This window comes from Leucoraja erinacea, chromosome 4, assembly GCF_028641065.1.
Source record: "Leucoraja erinacea ecotype New England chromosome 4, Leri_hhj_1, whole genome shotgun sequence".
Lineage (NCBI taxonomy): Eukaryota > Metazoa > Chordata > Chondrichthyes > Rajiformes > Rajidae > Leucoraja > Leucoraja erinaceus.
This window is the reverse complement of record NC_073380.1, coordinates 99,864,492-99,877,366: the sequence shown is the minus strand read 5'-3', so window position 1 is coordinate 99,877,366 and position 12,875 is coordinate 99,864,492. Positions and strand designations below refer to the sequence as shown.

Genomic DNA, 12,875 nt, shown 5'->3' with positions numbered 1-12,875 from the left:
AAGTTGTCTGCCTTCATCGATTGGGAGGGACATTGAGTAAAAGAGTTAGAACATCATGTTGCAATTGTACAAGACATTAGTAAAACTGCACTTGGAGTATCGTGTGGAGTTCTGGTCACCATTCGATAGGATGGTAAAATATAATTAATTTAGAGTGGGTGCAGGAAAGATTCACAAGGATGTTGTCAGTACTGGCAGGCTTTGGTTATTAGGACAGTGGATTTGATGAACTGCTTTTCCTTGAGTGGAAAGTCACATAAAATAATGAAGGGCATAGATAATAGATAAGGTGAATGTGCACAGTCTTTTTCCTAAGGTAGGGGAGTTCTAAACTTGGTTAACTTGTGAGGGAAAGATTTAAAGGGACCTGAGGGACATGTTTTTCAGACACGCTGTCAGTGGAAATAGTCGAGATGGGCACAATTACACTTTAAAAGTAATTTGGTCAGGTATATGGATAGAAAATGTTTGAAAGAATACGGGTCAAATAGAGGTAAATGGAACAAGCTCTGATAGATGCCTTGGTCAGCATGGACAAATTGGCCAAAGGGGCTTTTTTTTCTGTGCTCTATTTTTTGAAAATGCTGGTGAGAGGGCCTTGATTGAATAATGCTGGTGAACTCTCTGCCACAGAGGGTAGTTGAGGCCAGTTCATTGGCTATATTTAAGAGGGAGTTAGATGTGGCCCTTGTGGCTAAGGGGATCAGGGGGTATGAGAGAAGGCAGGTACGGGATACTGAGTTGGACGATCAGGCATGATCATATTGAATGGCGTTGCAGCTCAAGCTTTTAGCTACTCCTGCCTAATTTCTAGTACGTTTTTGAATCACTGAAATTAAGTGTGGTCGTAGCAAGCTTTTAGCATGTAATTTCAATGCAAGAGGATCGGAGTACTGTTTTAAATATATCCTATTACAATGTACTCGGATGAGACTATTCCTGGATTATATAATGTAGATATCTGTTTCTCTATCCAAGTAAGAATATACTGATTATAGGGAGAGGACAACATAAATTAATTGGATTGATTCCTGGGGTGAAAGTTTTATTTTATAAGGAGGGATTAAATACACTGGGTCTATACTCTTGTTTAGAAGAATGAGAGGTGATTTCATTGAAACGCGTGTAATTGCTGTGGGGCTTGAAAGGCTAATGCAGGATGATGTACTCCCTGACTGGATTGTCTTGAAATGGGGGTCACAGTTTCAAAATAAGGTCCACTATTTAAAACTAAAGGTCAAAAAAAACTTTTCAACTAGTGAATTGTAATTCTACTCAAGACGGCCATGGATGGCACTCTATATTCAAACAGAGATGAATAGACAATAGACAATACGTGCAGGAGTAGGCCATTTGGTCCTTCGAGCCAGCACTACCATTCAATGTGATCATGGCTGATCATCCCCAATCAGTACCCCGTTCCTGCCTTCTCCCCATATCCCCTGACTCCACTATTTTTAAGAGCTCTATCTAGCTCTCTCTTGAAAGCATCCAGAGAACCTGCCTCCACCGCCCTCTGAGGCAGAGAATTCCACAGACTCACCACTCTCTGTGAGAAAAAGTGTTTCCTCGTCTCCGTTCTAAATGGCTTAGGGCCTGTCCCACACATGTCCTTGGCACGCAAATTACGCGACCTCGTGGTCGCCTTGAGCCGAGACGGTCGAGCGAAGGTCGGGCGCAATTCCATGTGTACGCACAGCCGTCTCGAGCGCGTGACGTCATTTGAAGATGGACACAAAGCTGGAGTAACTCAGCGGGACCAGCAGCACCTCTGGAGAGAAGCAATGGGTTACGTTTTGTGTCGAGACTCTTATTTCAGTCTGAAAAGAAGGGTCTTGACCCGAAACGTCACCCATTGCTTCTCTCCAGAGATGCTGCCTGTTCCGCTGAGTTACTCCTGTATTTTGTGTCTATCTTCAATTTTCTTGGCCCCGCTCTGGGAGTAGGAGTGGGGGCGGATCCGGACCCCAACGGCCGTGAGCCCCAGGCCGAGCTCGGCTCGCCTGCTTCTGCTGCTGTTGGAGGTGAGACATTGCGTCGCGCCAGGTTCTTGGGCCTATCCCACTTTGGCCGTCAGTTCCGCGACAGGCCATTGGCACGCAAAGATTTTGTTCACTGCAAGAATTTCGGAGCCCCCCGCAATGTCAGGACCGGCCCCGCACAACTCCATACCCCTCCGCGCTTCTAAGTGGGACCAGCCCCGCGCGGCCATACGGTGCCCATACGCCTCAAGCGACCATGAGGTCGCGTAATTTGTGAGACAAGGACGCGTAAGTGGGACAGGCCCTTTGCTGCTTATTCTTAAACTGTGGCTGCTGGTTCTGGACCCCCTCAACATCGGGAACATGTTTCCTGCCTCTAGCGTGTCCAAGTCCTTAACAATTTTCCAAGCCCTTAACACTCCTGTTAGATTTGTGTATATTCAAGGAATTGGGATTTGTGAATATTCAGGGAATTGAGAGAAAAGCAGATTGGATGACCAATTCCAGCTTCTGTTTCTTAGACAGGATCTGTCCGTCCAGCGGTATCTGCTTGTAGGCAGGAAGATAAGAGACTCACCACCACTGTTAGTTTCGAATAATGCAGCTTGATTATTTTTTCTTCTGAGTTTTAAACATCGTGCACTCAGGTTGATAGCAACAATCAGTTACACCTAAAATGAAAACTGTGTTGATTTGGAAGGTAACCATGTTGCTGTGATAGAATTAAGTCAAATTGTTTGGGATCTACCCTGCATGCACTTATTTATCTATAGTAAGAGTTAAAATAAAATATTCCCTGCAGCTCTGCCATGTATGCTTTAACGGTGCAGATAAGAATCTACCTGGCTATCCTATTTTTTATAGACAAAATTATTAAATATCAGAATATATTCTGAATCTTATTTTTGTTTAATTTCTATTTATGGCCTTTTAATAAAATGATCTTAAATTATATTTCTAGTTATCCTGTGAGATTATTGTGAAGATAGAGTGAACAAAATATGAACCCTGCCATATAGTCATCTGATTCATTCAAATCGCTGGCCTCAAATGATTCAGACCTCACAAGATAGTATGTGAAAATATGATACAATTGCACTTGCTTTGTGTTGTAGTTGATAATACTATGTAGGTATGTTACAAAACGTACCTTCAGCGGCGCTGCAGTTCTACCACTGCCCGTGTGCGCGACTTTGGTGCCTTTGAGAGGGGGGCGGGTTTAAAATGCGATTGTTCTGCAGCCTATTCAAATCGATCTCTGTCAGGCTGTTTAGTTGCTAAAGAAAAATCGCTTCGACTGCCGTTTTATTAAGTTTATTAAAATTAGCGCTGGATAATTTAATTGTTGGAGTAAAATTAAAATCATCTTCAAATGCCGTCAACGCCGACAACGGGACATATCTCACGTAGGGGACAAGGCAAGGTATGCCGTTTATTTTTTCATATAATCTTGCTTCTTAGGATACCTTTAATCAAAATTTCATGTTGCGAAAATGTCATTATGTAAATATACGAACCGGCAGTATTTTTCCTGCCGATATGGGTTTTAAATTCACTGCAACCGCAACGTTCCAAACCAGCGCGTTCCACAAAATCCCACTCGCAAGATGATATAAATGCCCATTAATTTACCGGAATTAAACACTAAATTCCTTGCATTTAGCCTATAAATTCATGACAATGAGATTTAAAAATCATGTTATATTGTGAATTCTTGTGTGAAGGTTATTTGGACACTTAGGCTTTTTAAAAATGTTAACCTTTTCTTAAGAAATGGATAGATGTTTAGATCTAGTAATTGAATTTTGTTATTAGCTACAATTGGGTAACTAACTAATTATATGCTTTAATTTCAGGTCATCCAAGTAAGATTGTTTCATATTTGTTTCAGAATGCTTCAATCTATAATAACTGAAAATTTCATTCAGTTTTCTTAATTTTTAAGAAAGTTATGGGGCTTTTAACTGTCCTTGGTCACAGCTTTTGTGTTAAGTCAATGGAAAAGCAATAGGGAACAAGATGCTAATTTCCGAGAATGAAAATGGCCATAACTTTTTTTAATACTGAAGATATGAAAGTGAATTAGGTGTCAAATTAAACTTCTTTTTATGCTTTATCTGATGGGATAAATTGCAGACTTGTAACATTGCTATACTATGGTGCTCTGGAGTGTAAGTGTTTTAGCATTGTGCTTTATTTTACCGGATGAAGAAGAGGAAAGGTTAAGTAATAGGAAATTTGGTGGGAAGGGAGGTGTTTTTGTAAATGTAGTTATGCCTCAAGGATGGTTTGTTGGCTCCGAGGTGAAGTATGAGGGACATAAATGAAGAACAGCAGAAAAATCTGTGGAGAGTGTGACTTGCCAGAGATCATGACCTGCATAGGCATATATGACATTAGCAAGCAATTAAACAAACTCTCAACTGCATCTTTTATAAATACAATTCAATTCAATTCAATTCAATTCAACTTTAATGTCATTGCACAAATACAAGTATGGGTACAACGAAATGCAGTTTAGCGTCAGTCGTAGTAATAGTGCAATATAGAAATAAAAATACAGAATAAGCAAACAATGTGGACGGAGAGACTGGAGAAATCTATCGGCGGGACTCCGAGTTCAGCAATGTGATAGTGTTGTTGTAGAAGCTGTTCCTCATCCTACTTGTACGAGACCTGAGGCTCCTGATGGGAGGAGGGCAAACAGTTCATGGTTGGGGTGTGAGGGGTCTTTGATGATCTTCCCGGCCCGTCTCAGACACCGTTTTCGGTGGAGGGCATCCATGGCAGGGAGTGGGGCACCGATGATGTACCGAGCGGATTTCACCACCCGTTGTAGTGCCTTCCTGTCCTGCTACGGTGCAACTGCTGTACCATACCGTGAAACAGGTGGTCAGGATGCTTTCGATGGTACAGCGGTAAAAGTTGGGCAGGATCTGGGGGGACAGGTGAGCTTTCTTGAGCCTCCTCAGGAAGTAAAGGCACTGCTGGGCCTTTTTGATCAGCTTGTTGAGGGCAATCAATCATTTAAATAATCGCTGTTTTGGCACTAAGTGTGCAATATTTCTAATTGTATATCAGAAGAACCTTTTTTCCACTTCCTTCGGATATGTGTACTTATTCATTATTTTATTTATTCCCCCCTCCCCCTCACATAAATCTAGAAGCATTTCAGTGATACCAAATGTCACTGCATTTAACAATCGAGCTCAAACAGAAATTAAGCTTCAGGAATGGCAGAAGGCCCTTAATGATGTTGAAAAAGTATTGGAATTAGATCCTGGCAATTTGAAAGGTGAGTAGTGCAAACAGAAAATACATCAACTGATAGCAAATTGGAAGGACATTCGGTCTCTGTCCCTTTATTATGTTGACAGGTTGATGCCAACAGAGAGAGTGAGAAGTTGGGTTGTTTGTATAGATTGATTTCCTTCAAAGAGCAAGTGTCTCTGACCTCACCAGGTAATTGGTATACTGAGGGCAGCATCCGTTTTAGGGCAATTTTTTGGACAACTGACAGCATCCACGGCCAGCTCAGTCCAAATACAGGTAACTCCCTGAATGAAAAGGTTGCCCCTAAGGTCTCTCTTACATCTCTCCCCTCTCATCTTATGCCTATGCCCTCTAGTTTTAGAATTCTCTATCCTGCAAAACAGACTGTGAGGGTTCACCTTCTCCATGTTCCTTATCTACACCTCAATAGGTTATCCCTTACTTCCTTCCCTCCAAAGAGAAAAGTCCCAGCATATCCAACCTTTTCCTAAACTCAAGTTCAGGTAACATCCTAATGAATCTCTTTAGCACCCTTTCCAACTAAATGGCATCCTTCCTATGGCTGGGTGACAGAATGGCACACTGTAATTTTGGTTTAATTTTACCAATGGCATTTACAGCTGCAACATTATGTGACATCATTTGGACTCATTACTATCTCCCAACGAAGGCAAGTCTGCCAAATGCCATCTTCACCACAATATCCATCTGATTCACCCCTCTAGGGAACCGTGCACATGTACTCCTAGATCCCTTTGTTCTGCAACAGTCTTAAGGCTGACCATTAAATGTGTGAGTCTTGACATACCAAAGTGCAACACCTCACCCTTGTCAAGAGTTAAATTCCATTATCTATACCTCCCAACTGAAGTAGATCTTGTTGTAAACTTAGAAAACCATCATCACTGTCTACTATAGCACATATTTTGATGTCATCTGCAAATTTACTAACAACTGCATTGTCATCCAAATCATTATTGTATATAACAAACAGTGTCACGGGGTTGGGACGCCCCGGAGTGGGGCCGTGCAACGCCCGGCGCGGCTTTAATGGCTGCGGGACATTCCAGCGCCCGCCGGGGGCTCCAGCATTGTGACATTTAGACCTGGAGGGGGGGCCGTACATCGCCCGGCCTAAAATGGTCGTGGGACTTATCATCGGCGGCCTGGGCCTTCAACCGGGAGAAAAACGGAGAGCAGGGGAGAGAAAATACTTTGCCTTCCATCACAGTGAGGAGGAGATTCACTGTGATGGATGTTTGTGTGAATTAAATTGGTTGTGTGACTAGTAGGAATCGTTTTTGTTTGTATGGCTGTAGAAACAGAGTTTCGTTTGAGCCTCACTGAGGTTCAAATGACAATAAATGTTGACAATATTGACAGTAGCGGACCGGTGCCAACCCTTGCGGCACTCCGCTGGACACAGATCTCCAATCAGAAAAACAACCCTCAACAGCTATATTTTTTTTTCACTCCTTCTTGCAAGCCATTTTGAATCCATTTGGCCAGCTCACCTTGGACCATGCGATGCATCCTTCCAGACAGTGGGACCTTGTCAAAGGTGATATTGGTGCAGAGGAGATCCCAATGATTCAAAAACCTGAACCTCTGACTCCTGCATGAGGTCCATAATCATGTATTCATCTGGTTCATCTGGTTCTTGATTCCTGCTTGGTCCTACTCTGGAATAAATGTGCATTCAATCTGATCTCATAGGCAATCGTATGCCCAGGGAGGGAATTGAACATGAACATTTTAAATTGTGTCATTAGGTTATTAGAAATTAAAAAGTTAAAGCATTTTCCATTGAAATCTACGGGCAAACTATACAGTAGGGAAAACATAGAAACATAAAAAATAGGTGCAGGAGTAGGCCATTTGGCCCTTCGAGCCTGCACCGCCATTCAATATGAACATGGCTGATCATCCAACTCAGTATCCTGTACCTGCCTTCTCTCCATACCCCCTGATCCCTTTAGCCACAAGGGCCACATCTAACTCCCTCTTAAATACAACCAATGAACTGGCCTCAACTACCTTCTGTGGCAGAGAATTCCAGAAATTCACCACTCTGTGTGAAAAATGTTTTTCTCATCTCGGTCCTAAAAGACTTCCCCCTTATCCTTAAACTGTGATTCCTTGTTCTGGACTTCCCCAACATTGGGAACAATCTTCCTGCATCTAGCCTGTCCAACCCCTTAAGAATTTTGTAAGTTTCTATAAGATCCCCCCTCAATCTTCTAAATTCTAGCGAGTACAAGCCGAGCCTATCCAGTCTTTCTTCATATGAAGATCCTGACAGCCCAGGAATGTCCTGACATCCCAGGAAGTAGGCTCTTCAGCCCCACTTGTCAATGACAAACAAACTGCCTAACTGAGCTGGCCCCACTTACCTGCACCTGGCCCCTATCCCTCACTTGGTTGTATAATTTCAACTGGGTGCAGATCAGTAATTTATGTGTCAAATAACCATGTACTTTTACAGGACACTTATACCTGGTGGGATTGCTTTGACAAAGACTTCATTCTGAGCTATTTGTGAAATGATGTGCCTGAACCCAGCTGCCAGGTGTTAGTAACATTTGCTTACAAAGATGCCTCATTGGGCCAAATTGTGCTCACCACAATGTCTAGCAGTTCTCTGGGAACCACCATCCGTTCCATCTTACCAATCAGTTTGCATCTGACCTCTTAGCTTGTACAATGAAATATTTTTTTAATTAAATGTTTTTATAATGTTTTAATTATTTAAATCTATATGAATTATATACTATTACACAGGTTGGAAACGGGCCCTTCAGCCCAACTCAATCATGCTGACCATGATGCCTTCTCGAGCTATTTGCATTTCCCTGCATTTGGCCAGTAACCATTCCCATTCACGAAACTATCCAAGTATCCTAAATGCTGTAATTGTCTATTTACCATCCACCCTCTGTGTGAAAAATTTGCTTTGCATGTTTCCTGTAAATCTTTTATCTCTCACCTGTTGTCAAGACATTTAAAGAGTCTAAGTCTTTTGACATCAGTGAGTTGTCAAAAGACCATCAAGGTGCACTAGATCTACTGACGAGCCTTAAATGCTGCTTCAAGCCTGCTCCACTTTCATTGGTTGAAACTCAGGAGTACGGAGGGTCAGATTGTCAATATTGGCTAAATTAAAGAGGTCACAAAATGGAGGATCTTTGCATTTGCAGGGCCTACTTGGCCTCTTTCTGTGAAAGTTGCAAGATGGACCCTAGATGGAAGTTGATGATAAGGAGAGGTAAGGATGTCCTTACTTTGTTAATATGAATGAGGGTTTGCAGAAAGAGATAAGAAGGTCTGCAAATGCATAGTGGGGATTGGTTATAGAAGGGGGTGTAAAAAGGTATTGTTAATAATGTTGCAGAGTGTTTGTGCTGCTATTTGATGATTGGTTAAGGTGTGAAACCTTGTTTGAATTGTTTATACAACCTGGGAAAATGTTGCATTACTTTAGTTAACTGACTTCCTTCTAGAAGCTGCTGTAGAAACATTGTAATGGCGGCACTTTGTAAATTGGGTTAGGTAAGTGTCAATAACTGTATAATGTGATCGATATGTGCGATTGACTTGCAGGGGCTGCCTCCCCCATGTAGTTCTGCCCCACGGGTCTGATGGCCTATAAAAGAGTAGACCTCCATGAGAGTCGGAGTCGGTCTTCTGGAGGTGCACTTGAGATCGTGTGACCTGCTGGAGGTGTCTGCTCGCACAAGGCTGAAGGGCTTGAACGAGTAGAGACAAGGATCGGACCCGCGGTGGTTAGGTATTGTATAGGGAGTTTGTTTGTATTTGGGTAGAATAAAGATTAATTGTTCCAGTGCTTGACTCGGTGTTTAACTGAACTAGTCTGGGGAGTAAGCTGTAGGAGCAGAATTACAAGATTAGCCAACCCTACTTATTTAGACCAGGTTGGTGGATGCGGGTAGGTAGCATGGACAGTAATTTAGGGGAATGAGCCAGATCCAGGGTGATCTGGGACAGTATATTTTATTGGGAAAGATAATTTGTTACCATGGTTTCTAATTTCATTGCCTCTTTTAATGTAGAGATACTTTCTAAGGTACACACAGGAACTTAGCCATTCAAAAATGTACACAAAGTAAAAGGAGATAGTAAAATAGGCGATTGGAAAAGTGATGGGTTTTAATTTAGGTTAGAGATACAGCATGGAAACAGGCCCCTCAGCCCACTGAGTCCATGCTGACCATCAATCACTAATTCTATATTCCCCCTTTCTTCTTAATTCCCTATGCACTAAAGAGGCCAATTAACCTTGGGAGACGCCAGAGAGTAATGGTGGATGGCTGTTTGTCAGGTTGGAAGTAGGTGACTAGTGGGGTGCCTCAGGGATCTGTGTTGGGTCCACTGTTGTTTGTCATGTACATCAATGATCTGGATGAAGATGTGGTAAATTGGATTAGTAAGTATGCAGATGATACTAAGATAGGTGGTGTTGTGGATAATGAAGTAGATTTCCAAAGTCTACAGAGAGATTTAGGCCATTTGGAAGAATGGGCTGAAAGATGGCAGATGGAGTTTAATGCTGATAAGTGTGAGGTGCTACATCTTGGCAGGACAAATCAAAATAGGCGTACATGGTAAATGGTAGCGAATTGAGGAATGCAGTTGAACAGAGGGATCAGGAATAACTGTTCATAGTTCCCTGAGGGTGGTAAAGAAAGCTTTTGGTATGCTAGCCTTTCTAAATCAGAGCATTGTGTATAGAAGTTGGGATGTAATGTTAAAATTGTACAAGGCATTGGTAAGACCAATTCTGGAGTATGGTGTACAATTTTGGTCGCCCAATTATAGGAAGGATGTCAACAAAATAGAGAGAGCACAGAGGAGATTTACTAGAATGTTGCCTGGGTTTCAGCAACTAAGTTACAGAGAAAGGTTGAATAAGTTAGGTCTTTATTCTCTGGAACTCTGAAGGTTAAAGGTCATTAAAATGATGAGAGGGATAGACAGAGTTGACGTGGACAAGCTTTTCCCATTGAGAGTAGGGAAGATTCAAACAAGAGGACATGACTTCAGAATTAAGGGACAGAAGTTTAGGGGTAACATGAGGGGGAACTTCTTTACTCAGAGAGTGGTAGCTGTGTGGAATGAGCTTCTAGTGGAAGTGGTGGAGGCAGCTTCGATTTTATAATTTAAAAATAAATTGAATAGGTATATGGACAGGAAAGGAGGGTTATGGTCTGAGTGCAGGTAGATGAGACTAGGGGAAAATAATTGTTCGGCACGGAATTGTAGGGCCGAGATGGCCTGTTTCCGTACTGTAATTGTTATATGGTTATGTGGTCAACCTCCAAACCCGCACATCTTTGGCATGTTGGGAGGAGGAAACCTGGGGGAAATTCACACAGTTACAGGGAGAACGGCAGGTAACTAGAATGTGGATTCTACATGCCATAGCTGCAGTGTCGCTGATGAAGGGAATAAGTGCTTAGGGTGATGGTTGCATTGTCATGGATTGCGTCAAGCTTGTTGGAGTTCTCATCCAGGTGGAGAGCATTCCAACATTCTCCTTGTCTTGTTGGTGGAAAGACTTTGGTGTGTCAACAGGTGAATCAGTCATCTGCACCTGGGTTAGGTATGTATGTATGTATATGCAATTGAATATTATGTAGAGGTAGTCCAGCTCTAGTTTGATGGAGATGGCAATGAAGTAATAATTGATGGTAAGATATCAATGTAAACATGATATAGATAACAACATTATAATCTGCAGAGTTTATGGATTTCTAACAGTGTTTATTAATATAGTTCATATCATATTGATTTTTTTTACAGCATATCAGCGTCGTGCTACTATTTATAAACATTTGGGCAAGCATCAAGCAGCAATAGATGACTTGAAGAAAGTGTTGCAAGCAGAACCAGATAATTCCATAGCAAAGGTAAGAACGAAGAATTCTTCAGTCTGAAACAGAACTGGAACTAAATCATACTTGACAACATGATGGAGAGAAATATGTATACAAAATACATAACAATTATATGGTTAAAATTAGGAAGAATATAGATTTTCTTAAACTAAATTCCTCTTCACTACATTATGTTTGGTTTCATCAGTATTTCAGAACACTGTTCTGTAAATATGGAATCCTTGACCTGGGAGAGTGCAATAAGTTTTCTGTACTATTCTCTGGAAACAGGTCTTCTAAGAATCAAATCACCCCCTCCCGGGGTACCTTCCCCTGCAGCCGCAGGAGATGCAACATCTGTCCCTATACCTCCTCCCTCAACTCTGTCCAGGGACCCCAACAGTCCTTTCATGTGAGGCAGAGGTTCACTTGCTCCTCCTCCAATTTCATCTACTGTATCCAGTGTTCCAAGTATGGACTCTTATATATCGCTGAGACCAAACACAGACAGGGTGATCATTTCGCTGAACACCTTTGTTCAGTCTGCATTGGCCAATATGATCTCCCGGTTGCCGAGTACTTTAAAGGGCCTGTCCCAATTAAGCGACTTTTTAGTCGAGTGCAGGAGACTCTGGTGAGTCTCCTTCATGGTCGCGAGGAGTTCCCGCAGAGTGTGTGTGTGTGTGTGTGTGTGTGTGTGTGTGTGTGTGTGTGTGTGTGTGTGTGTGTGTGTGTGTGTGTGTGTGTGTGTGTGTGTGTGTGTGTGTGTGTGTGTGTGTGTGTGTGTGTGTGTGTGTGTGTGTGTGTGTGTGTGTGTGTGTGTGTGTGTGTGTGTGTGTGTGTGTGTGTGTGTGTGTGTGTGTGTGTGTGTGCGCGCGCGCAAATTGGAGGAGTAGCACCTCATATTTCGCTTGGGCAGCTTACAACCCAGTGGTATGAATATTGATTTCTCTAACTTCAAATCCTTGCAACCCCTCTCTCTCTCTGTCCCTCCTCCACCCTAGTTGTCGTACTAGCTTCAATGTCGTCCTCTTGAGTTTTATTGTCTGTATAACTTGTTACCACCTACCCCACCGCCAACAATGGACAATTGTGGGCTCCACCTTTCCTTCATCATTGTTGCTTTTTGCACATCTTTTATTCATTTGTCCTATGTACCGTCTATATTTCTCTTTCCCCTTTCCACTGGCTCTCATTCTGAAGAAGGGTCTCGATCTGAAACGTCACCTATTCCTTTTCTTCAGAGATGCTGCCTGACCTGCTATCTTTGGTTTAAACCAACATCTGCTCCTGCACAGCCTAGAGTTAACTGTGTGCCAATTCTTTAGTGGACTACAGTACATATAATATCACTCCATCAATCCGAGTAAACCTTCTTCTACAATGTGTTCTAGTGAAACTTGCATTTATTTGTTTGATTGGGTATTGTCAACGGACAGATAGTTGAAGTAAAATGTAGATGATTCGCATCATCTGCGGAAGTAAAAGCAAACAGTTCAATGTGATTAACTGTCCTTCCACATATTCATTTGCAGAATTTGCTTCAGGAACTTGAGCAGAAGCTGGAAAACTTAAAACCTCGTGTGAAATCCCAGAAAAAAGGGAAAAAGATGGTTATCAAAGAAGTAGAGGACTCTGATGATGAAGAGGAAAGAAAATATAAAGATAGAAATAAAGGTGCGTATGGCCGTCAGATTTATATGAACCTAGTCTATTTTTTGCTCAG

The 12,875-nt window shown here is 42.1% G+C and overlaps 1 protein-coding gene across 1 annotated transcript in view; it reads left to right on the top strand.

Moving 5' to 3' along the window:
• Positions 1-12,875, top strand: part of LOC129696726 (sperm-associated antigen 1-like) — a 112,657-nt gene that overhangs the window by 40,542 nt on the left and 59,240 nt on the right. The window contains 3 exon segments of the mRNA XM_055634861.1: positions 5,147-5,277; positions 11,076-11,182; positions 12,685-12,826. Of these exon segments, the coding sequence (XP_055490836.1) occupies positions 5,147-5,277; positions 11,076-11,182; positions 12,685-12,826 (380 nt within the window).